Raw genomic sequence first — 19,480 nt, 5'->3', positions numbered from 1 at the left:
AGAATTGCAGTGATAAAAATGAATATTTTACCCAAGTTTCTTTTTCTGTTTCAAATGTTACCAATTTTGAAAAATGAGATTAATTTAAATGAGTGGCAGAAGGGTCTTAATAAATTTATCTGGGCAGGGAAAAAGCCAAGGGTTAAGTTTAAAATTATGCAAGACTTCCGTGAGAGGGGTGGACTTAAGGTACCAAATTTGAAATTATATTATGATGCGGTGGTTTTAACACTAATCAGTGATTGGGTAAATTTGACAAACTCTGAGATACTTTATCTAGAGGGATGGGACTTACTTTATGGGTGGCATGCCTATTTAATATTCAATAAAAAAATGGATTGGACTTTTAAATCTCATATCTTAAGAATCTCTTTACTTAGGATTTGGAGAAAATATTATAAAAGTGATTTCAAAGTACCATTATGGGCTATACCTTGGCATGCGATAGAAGCAATAAAAAGAGGGGTTAAAATGGATATGGTGTCCTACAGACAGTTACTTAAATGGGATGGACAAAACTGGCAATTAAAATCACGGGAAGAGTTAGCACAAGAAAACTTTATTTATTCTTGGTTCCAATATAGGCAATTATTAGACAGATGGAAGATGGATTGTAAGGTGGGTTTTCTTAGAGAAGATGAAAATCTTATTAAGCAAGTGAAGGATTCAAGACAAACCCACATTAAGAGAATTTATGCGGTTTTAGTTGAATTGGATTCAGAAACGGAACTAATCAAAGATTGTATGATAAGATGGGCGCAGAATTTTGGTGAGCCAGTTTCATTGGACACCTGGGAAAAAATTTGGGTGAGAAATGTCAAATTTACACAAGCACAGAATTTAAGGGAGAATTTTTATAAAATGTTTTATAGATGGCACCTTGATCCACAAAAAATGTCTTATATGTACCCTGACGTGCAACCCAAATGTTGGAGATGTGGTTATAAGGAGGCTTCCTATTATCATATTTGGTGGTCATGCAGAGAGATAAAAGCATTTTGGATCAAAGTATGGTGGAATATCCAGAGAATTTTTAGAAGGAGGGTAAAATTTACTCCGCAATTATTTTTGTTAGGTATTGTTACAGATTGTGATACAAAGGAGGTTGTATTGATGTTAAATTTGATTACAGCCGCTAGGCTGTTAGTAGGACAATATTGGAAGAAGGAATCTTTGCCTACATTGCAGGAATGGTTTCTTAAAGTAGCTTATCTGGCGGAAATGGCAAAGATTTCGGCTTTCTTAAAGCAACAAACGCAAGAGAAGTTTCTTGCTGTTTGGGATAAATGGATAAAATTTATACAATTTAGATTGGGTATACAAAAATATTATATAGTTTTTTCATAAGTTTTATTTTTATATATATTATAGATAATCTTTTTATATATATAAATATAAAGTTCTTAATTTAATTTTTATTTTTACTTTTTAAGCCTATATTCTGCTCTGGGAAGCTCAGGGGGGGGGGGAAGGGAGGGGGGGGTTTGGGAGGGGTGGGGGGTTTTTTTTTTATATATGTATTGTTTAGTTTTATTTTTTTGTATATGTTGTCTCTTGTTTTGTATTCTTTTTTCTTTTTTGTAAAATTTATAAAACTTTTAATAAAAAAAAAAAAAAGCCAATAGAATAAAAGGGAGTAGCACAGCTAAGGAAAAGGGGAAAAAAATGGCGGACTGCGTTGTTTGGTGACCCCGGTGAAATGGTCGTTCGATCCCAAATGGGGTCGCGACCCACAGATTGAGAACTGCTGACATAGACAATGGAAATATCCTGTGCCTCCTAACAGCAGATAGTTATACAGCTAATGTAGGTAACTTGAGGATCTGGACTGAATGGTCTTATGTTCTCTACAATACATAATCAGACATTTGTCTCTTATTCCTCTCTGCCATTCCATGCACTCTGCCGTTCCAACCACTTTTCCTGGCCTAATTTAGAGTAAACCTGAGAAATGTTTGCTAGTGGGGAAGGAAATGTTCTAAACATTTTCAGTTTCACAATTTAAATTCACTCCAGTATTAGGACTCTAAAGAATGCTGCCCTTATGCTAAACACCTTACTTGAAAATATGAACTCTTTGTTCCAGACACAGTTTGATAAAACAACAGAGTTGGAAAAGATCTTGGAGGTCTTCTAGTCCAATCCCTGCCCAACAGGATATCCTATACCATTCCAGACAAATAGCTGCCCAATCTCTTCTTTAAAAACCTCCAGTAGTGGATGGAGCACTCACAACTTCTGAAGGCAAGCTATTCCACTGATTAATTGTTCTCACTGTCAAGAAATTTCTCCTTAGTGCTACGGTAGGTTGGATCTCTCTTTGGTAAGTTTCCATAGGGAGAGAGTTTTGAATCAAATAAATGTTAAATGCCTGTGATTAATTGTTGTCCACTGCTGAAAAAGTTGCCATAGTATTCTTGAGTATTTGTTGGTCAAGCATTCAGCAAGCTGCTGAAGTATAGTCTTGAGACAAACTACAACCACAGAGCAAGTGACACCACATTTTACAAAGCAAAATTATGTTTGTGCACCAGACAGAAAGTGATTTTCCAGACTTAAAAATACATGGAAAAATAAATTTTACAAATGAGAAGTCACTTCTGAAGAGATTGTGACTTAGTAACAAAGTCAACCTTCTCAAGATAAGTTGATGTGTGGTCTTCTATTCCAGCATTCATGCCACCCAAATGCTCTTGATAAGCAGGCCTTGGTTGAAGAAATATTTTCCTGTCCCTTGTTCTCACTATCTATTAATCAGATAGATACTGCCCCTGAAATTTCATCTCAGTGACTGATCGTGTATGAGCTTTTTCCCAAATGAACATCTCCAGAAGCATGCAAGACCATTTGGGGACTGATTACATTCACAAGACTTTACATAGTCAATATGTGAACAACCACTTCCAAGAGTATTGTGTATTTGCTGTGACCACCATTTTCTCAAAGTGTCACATGTATCTTATGAGCCAGGACAGCTATGGATAGGAAAAACTGCTGACTGGATATCAACCCTCAACTCTATCTTCATACCTTTATTCTGTCTTAATGCTGCTGCCTTTAATGCTATTCCTCTAATTATTACGGCTTATTTCATTAGTGTGCTAATTTCTCTGTTGTGGTGATCTTCTACCGGAATGCTGTTAAATGAATTGCTTATAATGATACGAGATAAAAGATATTGCATGCTTCTATTCTATGGATAGGGTGGATACGTTTGTGTAAAAAGAAAAAAAAAGTGTGATCAAGGCACAGGGAAGTTACAAATGGAAGACAGCACTGTAAATTCCTCCATGAATAACACAGGAACGTTGCAAGATAACAGGCTCAACTAAAAGCTCTTCTGTTTCTTTGTATGTTCTTCTTCCACAGTTCCAAGTTTATATTGCTGTTTTCTCATCTTCCCATCTAAAGATGTCAGTGAAAGATTGAGGCTCAGAGGTGCCAGTTTAAATAAGAATATATGAAAGGCACAAAGCATATTGTTTACATTCTGTAATCCTTGAACAAAATAGTAATCACATTTTGCAACATAAATACCTGATGTTTCATTCATTCCAATAGTCTTTCTCTTTCTTTCTTTCTTTCTTTCTTTCTTTCTTTCTTTCTTTCTTTCTTTCTTTCTTTCTTTCTTTCTTTCTTTCTTTCTTTCTTTCTTTCTTTCTTTCTCTTCCTTTCCTTTCCCCAATTCTATAGCAGCCTTCCCAACCTGGTGCCTGCGTGGCTAGCTAGGAAATTCAGAGAGGTGCGGATCTCAAGAATCAGCCTTGCAAAGATTATTCTACAGGCATTAGAGCAGCTGAGAAGTCCACCTGCTAAACAGTGTGAACAGCTTCCTGTTGCTTTATTCACCAATTCTCTTAAGAAATACTTAGAAGGGTCTAATGTTCTTTTCTGAATACTGTGAAGGGAAGTTTTGCAAGGATCAGTTCCTTCTGGTAAGGTTGAATGTTCGGAATCAAATTTGTGTACTCATAAAAGGACTCTCCAGAGCAGGCAGGTAAGTAAGGAAGACACTTGCTCATTTTACATAACAGCATATGAAGATTAAGTAGGAAATAAGAATGGAAATGAGTTGAATAGGAATTATTTGGTAAAATGTATGCTGTGGACAGAGTTTTGGATGCTAAGGCTATTAAAACTCATGCCTCCAAATGCAATTATTACAAAGCCAGAGCACCTTTCCCCAATCTAGTGCCCTCCGTGTGAGCTGGACTATAAGTCTCATCATCTGCAGCCAAAGTATTTAGATCACACGGGATTCTGGGAGACATTTGTTCAATGCATTTGGAGGTTATCAGATTGGAAAAGGCTGTTGCAGAAGATGAAACATTTTGACTATTGCTGCAGTGTATATGTAATTAAAATATTTCATAAGTGGGGATTCCATTCACTGGATTATATATTTTGCTTGCACAATCAATCTTACCAATAGAGTAATTGAAGCAGCGGCAGAGGTGAGAAATCGTGGAAAAGGAGACAAGGAAAAGCTACTGGGCTTATAATGACCAAAGCTGAAATTATGCATGTTTTTCTGTAGAGCTTTTTTTTTTTTTTAATCTCTCATTGCATCAAGAAGGAAAGCAGCTGTTCTCTAGTTGGGGACAGTTGGCAACTGGGAGCATTTTAGGGCCACCAGATTTAAGAAAGCATTTGGGTGATCTTTTGGAGGCCTTGATCTATAAATCCTGTGATTTAAAGTAATTGGTCATATGGTCTAGTTCCAATATCTGATTGGAGAAAGCCAAATATTTAAACAATTCTTATGTACTATCTTCTGGATTATTTATATTCTCTGTTTATGGAATGTGTCCAGAAGGATGGCAATTATAATCTGGGCCTTGGAACTGACTAGGTTGAGGAAAGCAGGCTACCTAGAGCTCTCATCGCATCGCACTGGGGTAGGGGTTATAGAGATAGCAAGTTATGCAGTAAGGCAAAATCTAGGACCCTTTCGCCTATCTCAATCCTTCCCAAAGATATAAAGCATCAAGGATACTGCTAATGCAAATAAGACAATGAAAGACATGAGATGAAATGAAATTCAGTGGTGAAAAAAGTAAGGTTCTACATTTAGGCAAGAAAAACCAAATGCACAGGTATAGTATAGGGGGTACCTTGCTCAATAGTAGCAACTGTGAGAGGGATCTCGGAGTCCTAGTGGACAATCACTTAAATATGAGCCAGCAGTGTGCTGCAGCTGCCAAAAAAGCCAACACAGTGCTGGGCTGCATTAACAGAGGGATAGGATCAAGATCACATGAAGTATTAATACCACTTTACAATGCCTTGGTAAGGCCATAGTTGGAATACTGCATCCAGTTTTGGTCACTATGATGTAAAAAAAGATGCGGAGACTCTAGAAAGAGTACAGAGAAGAGCAACAAAGATGATTAGGGGACTGGAGGCTAAAGCATATAAGGAACGGCTGCTGGAATTGGGTATGTCTAGTTTAATGAAGAGAAGGACGAGGGGGGACATGATAGCAGTGTTCCAATATCTCAGGGGCTGCCTCAAAGAAGAGGGAGTCAAGCTATTTTCAAAGCGCCTGAAGGCAGGACAAGAAGCAATGGGTGGAAACTAACCAAAGAGAGAAGCAACCTAGAACTAAGGAGAAACTTCCTGACAGTTAGAACAATTAACCAGTGGAACAACCTGCCTCCAGAAGCAGTGAATGCTCCAACACTGGAGGTTTTAAAGAAGAGACTGGACAGCCATTTGTCCAAAATGGTATAGGGTTTCCTGCCTGAGCAGAGGGTTGGACTAGATGATCTCCAAGGTCCCTTCCAACTTTACTATTATTATTATTATAGATTCAAAACAATAACATCATAAATTTAATAAAACCAGAACTCAGTAAGCTTTCTTTACAGAACAGGAAAAGAGTTTGCAGTTGTATGTAGCAATAAATGGTAATGGTGAATTCTTCCAGATGAGGGGTGGTTCCAGAACAAGCTTCTTCAGTGAAAATGCCTTGTCACCTTTATTCACACCACTTTTCTTTCTAGTTTATTAAGTAGAAGAGCTGCACAATATATTTTAATTGTTGGCAGTTGTGTATCTGAAATCAAGCATCTTTAAGTAGACAGAGAACATCTCTGTAGAATCAACCTTTACTTTAAATTAAAAATAAGGATCTCTCCAGGATAAGTGCTTGATTATTTCCATTATGAGGGGTCCTTGGTACTCTCTGAGCTTGGTTGTTTTCTGGCAGATGTTTCATTATGGATGATGTTATCTAGTTTGTGCAATGGAACATCAGCAAGAAAACAACCCAGCTCAGAAAGCATCAAGGACCCCTCATTTGAACCCTGAGCTAGCAATATTCTCATCAGGATTTCCATTATTTCATTAATGCTGAAAAGAAATATTAAATGCTGAATATGCAAGGCTCTAAGAACATCCCCATGGAATGTGAAGTTTTCAAAATCACTTCAATCCATATTAAAAAAAAAAAAGAATTTCCTTGCTTGGAAATAGCTACTCTTAACTGTAAGGTTTCTACAAAGCTCATAGTAAGATTGTGGCTCAGACATATTTGTCCTCTTTTGTTTTTTGGCATAAGGAAAATCCAATAGCTCTGGAAATCATCAAGGTGGTGTACAGAAATATTCATTTTTTTCACTGTGTGATATACAACAGTTGTAATTATATACAGAAGGTGTTCTGAAGTGGCATTCAATATTTGCCTAGTGATTTCCTTATATAGAGATTCTAAAACTACCCTTGGCTGCTCAAGAGCTCTGTAAATTCTGTTTTACTTTTGTTTGTATGAATGGTAGAGAGAGAGAGATTGTAAATCAAGCACTTCTCCTGCCTAGATCTTCAAAAATATGACTAATGAATTAAAATTGTTATACACAAAAACAACCTCAACAAAAGTGAGGAGCTCATTAAAATTAGAAAATACACAGGTTCAGAGAAGAAGAATATTTTTGTGTTGTAAAACAATCAGAAAAAAAAACGATTTCTGGATCGCATTAAAGTATATTTCTCCTGTTGTTTCTTTCTGTGAAATTAGAAAATCCAAGTTTGTAGTTTTCATAACTAAGAATAGAGATTGCTGGGGCAGACAATCACATCATGACATGTTAATCAGTAGCTGTTTTCATGTATTATTTATCGATTTATCAGATCTATAATGCTGTTCAACTCAAACAATGTGTCATTGGGTAGTATACAATAAGAAAAAAATAGCCCCCCCCCAAAAAACACATAACATTAAAACATACAGTATATAAATATAAAGGATTATTAGGACATTTCCATTCTTAAACTGTGTGGAACCTTTCTGGATGCAGTTTGAATGTTTTTTTTCCTTGGCAGTATTAACCACCTGAATCCATGGAGCACCATTTGTGCACGCCTACACACTCTCCCTGACTCTTTCTATTCCCCTACGTGCCTTCCCTGACTGATGGAACGCCTCTTGCATGCATCCATGCATCAGCCGTCTATGAATCTACTTATTGTGATTATACAACAATAAATGTCATAGGCAGATGATATCATAGACTAGAAAAAAAGGCAAAAGTAACACACAAACTAACAACTATGATTTATAATTGTTATATGTCAGAACAAAGATAAAATTTGCAGTCCTTCTCTAAGTAGTGTCTCTGATCATGTATGTTTCACAATTTAAACATGTCATTAAAACAATCGATCAGACTGATGAAATAAAGATCATGTAGTGTTTCACAACATGTCATTAAAAGGTAATGATGTTAACGATTAGGAGCTTTTAGTTACCTTTACTCTGATGTTAAAAGCATTTATTAGTGGATACCATCACTCTAAAATCTGTCATAGATCTATGGGATCCCATGTTGTTCTGTTTGTTCAGCCACTGAGCAGATTTATTTTTAACTCAGCCGCAGGATATCCAAGATTGGGGTTGGATGGGGGAAAATAAGGGTTTTTGTTTTTTTCATTTGCAAGTTTGAGTTTCTTCAGAGATTGTGTATGTTTTCCTATTGGAAGGAACCTGCCTCAATCTCCTTCTTTAGTCAGTTTCTCCATACTTGTACTCAGAAGTGCAGCTACCTTTGTGTTTTAGAGTGATCTTTTATTTTCACCATACAAGGATAGAACGAAATCTGGAAAAGCTGTACTGCTTCTTTCCTGCTTCCATTTATGATGGCATAAATGAGCTCGGCCTCCTGTAATCATCTATGGGTCTTGGGTTTTGGTGTCTATGTGTCTGTGGGTCTTGGTCATACAGAAATCATCATTCACACATGTGCATTCCTCCTGCACATATTTTTGCTGGATGCCTAGAAGCTGCAAGGAAGCTACAGTGACATGGCATCATGGGTAGCATTCTGGAAATTAACAACTGTATAGAACTCTGTATGCCCAGTGCCCATGTTCAAAGTCTATTAGCTTATCTTTTTTGGGGGGGGGGAACAATTATGACCTCTGTTAGGAGTCCTAAAGAATCACTTTATGATTAGGATGTTGCCTTTTGCCTAGAAAAAAGTTATTGACTTGTCTTTGCTTCATGTTCTACACAGGCCTACAGCAAGATATCCAAGATGGAAGACATCCAAGCTGATTGGGACGATATTCTGCTTTCAGGCATCCTAGATAACTATACTGATTATATGAATGATACTTTAGATTTCCTAGGTGTATATGCAGAACCTTGCAAATTACAGCAAAGAACAGTTGCAATAAAATATATTGTAGCATTTATCTATTTGCTGGTTTGCATTTTGAGCCTCCTGGGCAACTCCTTGGTGATTCTGGTGGTGAGCTACAGCAAAGGAAACCATTCTGTTACTGATGTTTATCTCTTGAACCTGGCTATTGCCGACCTTCTCTTTGCAGTCACCTTGCCCATCTGGGCTGTGTATCGAGCTCATGAATGGATCTTTGGCATTTTCATGTGCAAAATCACCTCGGTTCTGAAAGAAGTCAACTTCTACAGTGGTGTCCTCTTATTGGCCTTTATCAGTTTTGATCGTTATTTGGCAATCGTCTATGCTACTAGGGCAGCCACTCAGAAGAGGCACTGGGTCAAATTTGTCTGCATCGGCATCTGGCTATTCGCCTTCCTCTTCTCGCTCCCTGTGATCCGCTTCCGGGAAGTTTTTACAGACTCAAATTCTCCTCACAGGGTTTGTTATGAGAACATTGGTGGGAATCAAACAACTAAATGGAGGGTAGTATTGAGAATTTTACCACAGGTGTTTGGATTCCTCCTCCCCTTGACAATCATGATGATTTGCTACGGAATAACAGTGCACAGACTCTACCAAATGAAGAACAAGCAAAAGAAGAAGGCAATGAAAGTAATCTTGGCTGTAGTGCTGGTCTTTGTGATCTGTTGGCTACCCTACAACATTGCCCTGCTTTTTGATACTTTGCTGAGGATTGGAGTCATTACTGAGACCTGCTCAGTTCAAGAAAGTATTGACAATGCTCTATCAGGTACTGAGATTTTGGGAGTTGCTCACAGCTGTATCAACCCCATCATATACGCCTTTATAGGACAGAAATTCCGGAACAACTTTCTCAAGATCTTGGTCTCACAAGGTATCATCAGCAAAGAGATCCTGATTCGATATAGGAAGGGATCCAGCTTTTCAACTTCCTCTGGTAACACTTCAACTACCTTGTAATAAACTTCCCTGCCAGAAGAAAAGGCGACTGAATACATTCTCTGGCTGGGCAATCTGGCATCTTCCATGGTGATACATCAAAAACTGTAGAGATCACTCTTTGCTTTGATTTGAGAATGCTATTAATGTTGTTTAAAAAAGCTCTGTTTATTTGTCTGAAAAGACATTTCTCCAAGTTATGGGACTGGTCTTTTGATTTCCTTCCTTCCCATAATTTTTATCACTTTTCTTATTTTAATATAATGGTTTAGTACATTGGCTCTGTAAACAATATATTAGGAACTCTGCATACATTGATATAAAAACTTGGCTTATGGATCGCAATTGAACAGACTTTGCATATAATCAAACTACATTTAGGATTTGTCTGTTAAACAGAGGTTTTACTGCAAACGGATCCATTTATATCAAATGATTACACAAATGACCTAACTTTAATCACATGACTTGCATTTGGTTTTAAGAGAAATTTGGATTTAATGGTCCCGTCCTCAACCACATAATAACAAAGGGGAGGAAAGTTTTTTTATTTTAAATAAGCTGTAATTGGCCACAAGTGCAACTGCAGGACAAACAGGCTGAATATCTGAATATCTGTTAAATCAATTAATAGTTCCCTCTGCTGGTGGAAAGTGCTTTGTAAATGACTCAGGCCTTCAACATCTTTCTATAATCTCTATTTGTATCAATTCTAACAAACAATTTTAATCCTAATGTGTCACAGATAAAGTGCAATAACTCAGCCTACCACAGGTTCCATAATTTGTCCTATGTTTTCTATGAATGCTGCCATAGAATCCATGAGTAATACTTGTAAAACATCCAAAATAATTTAACCTGTAAATCGGCATACCTTTGAGCCATTTTCCTCAACGCAATATTCAGAGAAAGAACAAAATATGGAACAAAATATGTGGCTGAATAGTGTGTTTCATACTATTTTAGCACTGCTTGACTTCCATTCTCTTTTTATTGAATTTACATGGCAGCTCTTCATTGTTTTCATATATATGGTTTTGTAGCTGGGAGAAGTCCTTTCGAACTTTGATCTGAACCGGAGATGCTGTCCTCTCAAGTTCCATCTTTTCATGATTAATACCCCAGAGCAATTACTTAAATTCTGTCATATTGCTCAAATGGGGGAATTTAAACAGAAGACCTTATATAACCATTGGGTTTTCCACAATCTTATATTTTGCTGATTAGTGGCAGAGCCTAGCATTAGGCTGAATGAGGCTATCCATGCTGGTGTTGACATAGAAGATGTAGACCAGGGATCTTCAAAGTTGGCCCTTTTATGACTTGTGGACTTCAACTCCCAGAATTCTGAGGAATTCTGGGAGTTGAAGTCCACAAGTCATAAAAGGGCCAACTTTGAAGATCCCTGATGTAGACAGTAGAAATATCCTGTGCCTCCCACTGCATAATGAGTGGAAATTTGTTTAGCTTTTATTAGCTTATTAATAAGTAATCAGGGGCTTTTGTAAGCTATGAATTAACTTTAGACCCAGTTATTAGTTGTCCTTTTGCCTGCTAGGGACACTTTTTAACACCTGTCAGCAAGAACTAGAGGGGTCAACCATAAACACTCCATAGGCTGGCCAATATCTGCTATATGGACTAACTAGCAGGTATTAATCATGAAAAGATGGAACTTGAGAGGACAGCATCTCCGGTTCAGATCAAAGTTCGAAAGGACTTCTCCCAGCTACAAAACCATATATATGAAAACAATGAAGAGCTGCCATGTAAATTATAGATTTATACAGATTATAGATTTGTCACTTAGGTAAGCATCTTGCAAACGAACCCATTCCTGGATTCAAGGAAGGTGACATGAAATTTAGCTTAAGCAATGATTACAGCTGTCTGGACAAGGATCTGTAGAAGTCCAAAGTTTATCATTAGTATAATAAAAAAAACATACTGAGGGGTAATCAATGTATATGATAATGAGGTAGGGTTAACTAATTAATAGGGTATTATGGGATGACTTTGTTTTGGGCATGTGTGTGACTGTCGAGTAACTTTGTAACCAATTGGCAACTTTCTTACTTTAGTTTCCAGTGGTAAATTGTATAAAAATAACTGAGCCTGATTTCTGGGTGTGAAACCCAGAAGTGTCCTCTTCTGCTTCTGTACAGAAATAAAAGAGTTGTGTCTTTCCTTGATCCTGTGTGGACATTAGCTTCTTCATACCATGTTCTTGTATCCAGCCAGCCTTCTGGCCAACACTATAGCAATATAGCAGATAGTGGTACAGCTAATGTAGGTAACTTGGGAATCTGGACTGAATGGTCTTATGTTCTGCATAATACATAATCAAACATTTGTCACTTATTCCTCTCTGCCATTCCATACACTTCAATTGTTTCCCTGCTCCTGATCTTTTAGAATAAACTATTTTCTAGTCTGGGGAAGGAAATATTCTAAACACTTTCTGTTTCACAATTTAAATTCACTCCAGTGACAGAATTCTAAGGAATGCTGCTCTTATGCTAAGTGCCTTACTTGAAAGTATGCAGTGTTTGTTCCAGAAAAGGTTAAACTATTTAAAAAGTTTAAATAAAAGAAAGCCTCTCTAACCATGCAAATGATGTGGGTTTTTCCCCCCCCAATTATGTTTCAAAAATTAAGATTTTTAAAAACAATAAACAAAAAAGATTCTGTTAAGTCCCCAAACATATTGACCTGTCACAATCATCTGCTGCTATTTAGATGGTTGCTTGGTGGCTATTGAGCTGTAGGCTGGAACACAGAAGTCAAGATATGTTTGTTTTGTTTCAGTAAGTATACTATTTCTTTTCCTGCTCTCTACAACCATATCTCGACTCAATTTCCAGACTAAACAGACACTAAAATTCTTCTAAATTTCTGGAGCTGAAGGTCAAATGTTGGTTATGGGCTATAATGCATGCTAGGAGGTATAGCTAGAGTCAGTCTGAGATCAATCCATTTTTTCTAAAATTCCCCAACAAATATTCAAAGAAAGCAATAGGAATGACAAAAGAGTTCTGAGTGAGACAAAGGGGAGAGATTTGAATCAAATAAATGTTAAATGCATGTGATTAATTGTCATCCACTGCTGAAAAAAATGTCATAGTATTACTGAATATTTGTTGGTCAAGCATTTAGCAAGCTCCTGGAGTGTGGTCTTGAGACAAACCATAACACAGAACAAGCAAAACCACATTTCACAACACAAAATGATTTTTGTGCACCAGTCAGAAAGTGATTTTGCAGCTCTAAAAAATACATGGAAAAATAAGTTTTAGAAATGACAAGTAACTTCTGAAGTGATTGTGATGTAGTATTAATAAATCCAATCTTCTCAAGACAAGTTGATGAGTGATCTTCTGTTCCAGCATTCATGTCACTCAAATGCTCTTGATAAGAAATATTTGATTGAAGAAATATTTTCCTGTCCCCTGTTCTCAGTATCTATTAATCAGAGGTATACTGCCACAGACATATAGATTTCATCTCAGTGATTGATCACACATGAGTTTCTTCCCAAATGAGCATCTCCAGGAGCATTCAAAGCCGTTTTGGGGCTGATTATACTTACATGACTTTACATACATAGTCTATAAACAAATACTTCCAAGAGGATTATGTATGTGCTGTAACCACCCTTTTCCCAAAGAATCACATGTATCTTATGAGTCAGGGATAGGAAAACTGCATTTCCCCCATCTCTTTCTTTACATCTTTATTCTATCTTAATATTGCTGCCTTTAATGCTGTTCATTTAATTATTACTGCTTATTTCATTAGAGTGCTAATTTCCCTTGTTGAAAGAAAAATCTTCAGATCCAGTTCAAGCTGGGAATAAACAAAATGGAGACAGCTTAGGAAAGAAGATTCTGTTTATTGAAGAACAGAATCAACAGCATGTATTTCTGGGAAAGCTGACACAATGGAGTTGGGATAGATGGGCCTTTATACCTTCTTTGGGCTTTGTATTTGAGTTTCTTCCTGTTCCTGTGGCTTTGTATTTGAGGTTCTTCCTGTTCCTGTCCTTGGGAGTCTTTGTTTTTCTAATCCTATCAGCTTGAACTTTCTCTGGGATTGTGGCTGAAGGCATTTTGCTTATGAATAGGTGGCCCAGTCTTTTTGAATGGGATTATCAAATCTGCATTTCTATAGAACTGGCCTGCTGAATTTCTACTTGGGGGAGACTGGGGCTGGCTTCTGCCTAAGATTTCTCTATTATTCCTTTGGGGAAGTATAATATTCTGCCTCTTTTAATATCTCCCAAAATATTTCCTTCTCGGGGGGGGGGGTGCTGACTTCCTACACCCTGTTCTGGTGATCTTCTACTGTAATTCTAAATGAATTTCTTATAATGTTATTAAGTAAAAGCACAATTGCCCAATTCTATGCTTTCTGTCTAACTGGATAGGGTGGGTACATGTGTTAAAAATAAAAAACAGTGCTAAGAGCACAGGGGAGATACAAACAGAAGACAGCATTAATGCATTGTAAATTTCTCTATGAATAAGTCAGGAAAGTTGCAAAATAAGAGGCTCATCTAAAAGCCCTTCTGTTTCTTTGTATGATCTTCTTCCACAGTTCCAAGTTTATATTGTTGTTTGTTGCCAAATCACACCTCTCCTTTTCTCATACTCCACCTAGAGATATCAGTGAATCATTGAGGCTCAGAGGTGCCAGTTTGAATAAGAGCATATAAAAGACACAAAGCATATTGTTTACATTCTGTAATCCTTGAGCAAAATGGTCATCACATTTTGCAGCATAGTGTAATATCCGATGTTTCATTCATTCCAATAGTTTGCCTTGCCTTGCCTTGCCTTGCCCTTGCCCTTGCCTTTCTGTCTTTCCCCAATTCTACAGCAGTCTTCCCAACCTGGTAGTTGCATGGCTACCTAGGAAATTCAGAGAGGTGTAACTCTCAAGGATCCACCCTGCAAAGGTTATTTTACACAGGCACTAGAACAGTGGAGATATCCACTTGCTAAACTGTGTAAGCAATTTCCTGTTGCTTTATTCACCAGTTCTGTGAGGAAGTACTTAGAAGGATCTGATGTTCTTTTCTGGCTACTGTGGAGGAAGGATTTTCAAGGGTCAGTTGCTCTTGGGAAGATTGAACCTTGAGACTCAAATTTGTGTATTGGTAAAAGGACTCTCCAGAGCAGGCAGGTAAGTAAAGAACATACTCTTGCTCATTTTACATAAAAGTGGAATGAATAAGCAGGAAATTGGAGAACCTAAGAGTGGAACTGAGGGTGAGCAGGAATTATTTGGTTAAATGAATTCTGTGGACAGAGTTTTGGACACTAAGGCTATTAAAACTCAAGCTGTACTCCCTTTATGCCCCCAAATGCAATTATTACAAAGCTAGAGGACCTTTCCCCAATCTAGTGCCCTCCAGGTGAGTTGGACTACAGTTCTCTTCATATGCAGTCAAAATATTTATGAGATTCTGGAAGACATTTGTTGAATGAATCTGGAGGTTATCAAGCTGGGAAAGGCTATTGTAAAAGATGAAACATTGTGATGAAAAGATGGTTAGTGGACATAGAGACTATTGCTCTACGTATCTGTAATTAAATGTCAAATATTTCATAAGGTGGATTCCCTTTATATGGTTATGTATTTTGCTTATACAATCAATCTTACCAATAGAGTAATTGAAGCAGCAGCAGGGGTATCTTTTCATGGAAAAGGAGACAGGAAAGCTACTGGACTTGTAATGAGCAGGGCAGAAAATAAAGGTAATTCTTGACTTACAACAAGTCATTCAGTGACCATTCAAAGTTACAAAGGCACTGAAAAAAGTGACTTATGGCTGTTTTTCACAAACTGTGAACAAAATTCAGACTCTTGGCAACTGACTCATATTTATGATGGTTTACAGTGTCCCGGGATCAAGTGATCACCTTTTTGTGACCTCCCAATAAGCAACGTCAATTTGGTAGCCAGTTTCACTTAACAACCATGTTACTAACTTAACAAATGGAGCAATTCTCTTAGCAACAGTGGCAAGAAAAGTCACAAAATGGGCATAAATGATTTAATGACTGTGTTGCTTAGCAACAAAAATTAGGGCTCCATTGTGATTGTAAGTTGAAGACTACCTGTGTGCATGTTTATGTTGAACTTAAGAGCCTTGATCTATTAAATCCTATGATTTATAGTGATTGGTCATATTGTCTGGCTCCAATATCTGGTTGGAGAAGGCTAGATAACCCGTGTGCTACCTCTCATGTATTTTTCTCAGTTCTACTTCTCCTGCTTTCCCCAATCCACACAACCCCTCTTGTGCATGTTGCCCACATAGCCACTCTGACCCTTTCTATTCCCTAAGTCAGCGGTTCTCAACCTATGGGTCGCGACCCCATTTGGGGTCAATCGACCATTTCACGGTGGTCGCCAAGCAAGGCTGTCCACCATTTTTTTCCCTTTTCCGACGGGTGCCTTATCTCCCTTGGGCTGGGCCAGCTGGTGGCCCAGCCGGTGGTCGGCCTGCTCCGTCTCTGCCGCTTGCCAACTACGCCTCGGCCGGCACAGGGGGCAGCACCACGCATGCGTGGCGCTCCCGGGCAGGGAAAGTCCTCGACTTACAATCGGTTGGGTAGTCCTCGACTTACGACCAGTTTAGTCCTCAACTTACGACCGGTTTAGTCCTCGACTTACGACTGGTTGGGGGTCGTGGCATTAAAAAGGTTGAGAACCACTGCCCTAAGTCCTTTTCCTGATCAATGCAGCACCTGTTGCGTACCCCCATGTATTCTTCCTCTATGAATCTATTATTATATAATGAATATAATGAAAACTTCATAGACAGAGGAAATGAGAGGGGAAAAAAACACATACACAAACTAACAACTATGCTTTGTAATTGTTATATTCTTTATATGTCAGAACCAACAAGGGCAAAATTGACGGTCCTTCTGTAGGCAGTGTCTCTGATCAATTTTTACATGTCATTAAAAATCCCCAATATCTGTCAGATTGAAATGAAGAATACCTTAATGTTAAAAGCATCTATTTTTGGATATCGATAATTTTGGCCATTTTCTGGTGAGGTCCTTGCACCACTCTAAAATCAATCCCAGATCTATGGGATCCCATGTTGTTTTGTTTGTTTAGCTGCTGAGCAAATTTATTTTTAACTCAACCACAAGGTATACAAAATTGGAGTTGGATGGGGGAAAATAAGGGGTTTTTTTTTTCATTTGCAAGTTTGAGTTTCTGCAGAGGTTGTACATATTTTTCTATTGGAAGGAACCTACTTCAATCCCCATTCTTGGTCAGCTTCTCCATACATCTGTTCAGAAGTCAGCTACCTTTATGTTTTAGAGTGATCTTTTACTTTGACTATACGAGGATAGAATAAAACCTGGAAAAACTGCAGTGCTTCTCTTCTGCCTCCATTTATGATGCTATAAATGAACTTGGGCTCCTATAGTCATCTGTGTGTTCCACTGGATCTTGGTCATGTAGACGTCATCATCCACACATGTGCATTCCTTCTGCACATATTTAGGCTAGATGCCTAGAAGCTGCAAGGAATCTACAGTGACTAGGCATCATTAACAGGGAGGCAGGGCTTGCTTCACGAGATAAGCGTTCTGGAATTTAGCAACTGTATGGAACTCTGTATACCCAGTGCCCATGCTCAAAGTCTATTAGCTTAACTTTCTTTTGAACAATTATGAACTCTGGTAGGAGCCCTAAATAATCACTTTATGATTAGGATGTTGCCTTTTGCTTAGAAAAAAGTTATTGACTTATCTTTGCTTCATGTTCTACACAGGCCTACAGCAAGTTATCCAAGATGGAAGACATCCAAGGCGATCAGGAGGATTTGATGTTTTCAGGCATCCTAGATAACTATAGTGAATACGCAAATGATAGTTTAGATTTCCTAGGTGCACTTACAGAAGTTTGCAATTTACGAGATAAAACAGTTACAGTAAAATATATTGTACCAGTTATCTATACATTGGTTTGCATTTTGAGCCTCCTGGGCAACTCCTTGGTGATTCTGGTGGTGAGCTACAGCAAAGAAAACCGTTCTGTTACTGATGTTTATATCCTGAACCTGGCTATTGCCGACCTTCTCTTTGCAGTCACCTTGCCCATCTGGGCTGTGTATCGAGCTCATGAATGGATCTTTGGCACTTTCATGTGCAAAATCACCTCGGTTCTGAAAGAAGTCAACTTCTACAGTGGTGTCCTCTTATTGGCCTTTATCAGTTTTGATCGTTATTTGGCAATCGTCTATGCTACTAGGGCAGCCACTCAGAAGAGGCACTGGGTCAAATTTGTCTGCATCGGCATCTGGCTATTCGCCTTCTTCTTCTCACTCCCTGTGATCCGTTTCCGGGAAGTTTTTAAAGTCTCAAATTCCTCTAACAGGGTTTGTTATGAGAACATTGGTGACAATCAAACAACTAAATGGAGGATAGTATTGAGAATTTTACCACAGGTGTTTGGATTCCTCCTCCCCTTGACAATCATGATGATTTGCTACGGAATAACAGTGCACAGACTCTACCAAATGAAGAACAAGCAAAAGAAGAAGGCAATGAAAGTAATCTTGGCTGTAGTGCTGGTCTTTGTGATCTGTTGGCTACCCTACAACATCGCCCTGCTTTTTGATACTTTGCTGAGGATTGGAGTCATTACCGAGACCTGCTTAGTTCAAGAAAGTATTGACAATGCTCTGTTAGTTACTGAGATTTTGGGAGTTGCTCACAGCTGTATCAACCCCATCATATACGCCTTTATAGGACAGAAGTTCCGCAACAACTTCCTCAAGATCTTGGTCTCACAAGGTATCATCAGCAAAGAGATCCTGATTCGATATAGGAAGGGATCCAGCTTTTCAACTTCCTCTGGTAACACTTCAACTACCTTGTAATAAACTTCCCTGCCAGAAGAAAAGGTGACTGAATATATTCTCTGGCTGGGCAACCTGGCGTCTTCCATGGTGATACCTCAAAAACTGTAGAGATCACTCTTTGCTTTGATTTGAGAATGCTATTAACGTCGTTTTAAAAAAGCTCTGTTTATTTGTCTGAACATACATTTCTCTTTCCTATAATTGTTATCACTTTTCTTATTTTAATATAATATCTGTTTCATTAAAAAAAAAAAACTAGTAAGGAAGCCAGACAGATAGAGTTAACCCAGGGTGTCCTTCATCGACAGAATCTGAATAAAATATATCACATTCTGAACATCTGAAATAGTATTGTCTAAGAACAGGATATTGCCTTTTCGAACTAAGTCTGCCAGTTTGTTTCTATGGAATGTTTTGTAAATGGGACACAAAATCTGTTTTTCCCACAGCTCATCTGTCCAAAATGAAAATCTAGCATGCATTTTGGTAGATGAAACCACCATTTTCATTCGAGCTTTACTAAACAAAAACATTAGAGAAGTTGAAGTAGCAAAAATGTTGATTTTTCCCCTTTTACCTCTATCTGTCATTTTTATATTGTACACTCTGTATGCTTGTTCATCTGAATAAAAATAATTTTGCCTGTGCAATTATAATTAGATTAATGCAGGTGTTTTTTTTTAAAAAAATACAAATCCCAGTTTGAAGAAAATATGGTATATGTCCTGTGAAGAGATGGGGGAGGGGGACATTCATTCAGCACTGCTGAGTCTCCCACTTAATCAATATCAAAGCCCTGCTGAGCCATATATCTGTTGGGTAACCAGGGATATTTGTGGTCTAGCATGAGCTCTCTAGATTGAATAGTTATTGCTGCCATTTGTTGGTGGTAATGGTGGGGAGAAAGTTTCTCTCCTTTTCTTCCCAGGGAATTTGTCATTTGTGTGTAGGTATTTCAAATTTGAAAAACTGGCAGATATTA

General features: G+C 37.9%; 2 protein-coding genes across 2 annotated transcripts; both read left to right on the top strand.

Moving 5' to 3' along the window:
* Positions 1-8,534: 8,534 nt before the first annotated feature.
* LOC120307908 (C-X-C chemokine receptor type 1-like) lies at positions 8,535-9,817 on the top strand. The gene has a single exon (XM_039343163.1). It carries the CDS (start codon positions 8,535-8,537, stop codon positions 9,621-9,623), a length of 1,089 nt encoding a protein of 362 aa, XP_039199097.1. The 3' UTR covers positions 9,624-9,817.
* A 4,731-nt stretch (positions 9,818-14,548) lies between these two features.
* LOC120307902 (C-X-C chemokine receptor type 1-like) lies at positions 14,549-19,095 on the top strand. The gene is made up of 2 exons (XM_039343154.1): positions 14,549-14,786; positions 17,407-19,095. The coding sequence occupies exon 2, from the start codon at positions 17,428-17,430 to the stop codon at positions 18,514-18,516; it is 1,089 nt and encodes a 362-aa protein (XP_039199088.1). The 5' UTR covers positions 14,549-14,786; positions 17,407-17,427; the 3' UTR covers positions 18,517-19,095.
* The last annotated feature ends 385 nt before the right edge of the window (positions 19,096-19,480 follow it).

This window comes from Crotalus tigris, unplaced genomic scaffold (genome assembly GCF_016545835.1).
Source record: "Crotalus tigris isolate CLP2741 ecotype Arizona unplaced genomic scaffold, ASM1654583v1 scf7180000017834.3080900, whole genome shotgun sequence".
NCBI classification, from domain to species: Eukaryota; Metazoa; Chordata; class Lepidosauria; order Squamata; family Viperidae; genus Crotalus; species Crotalus tigris.
The sequence above is the reverse complement of the archived record's forward strand: the minus strand, read 5'-3'. Positions and strand labels throughout refer to the sequence as shown.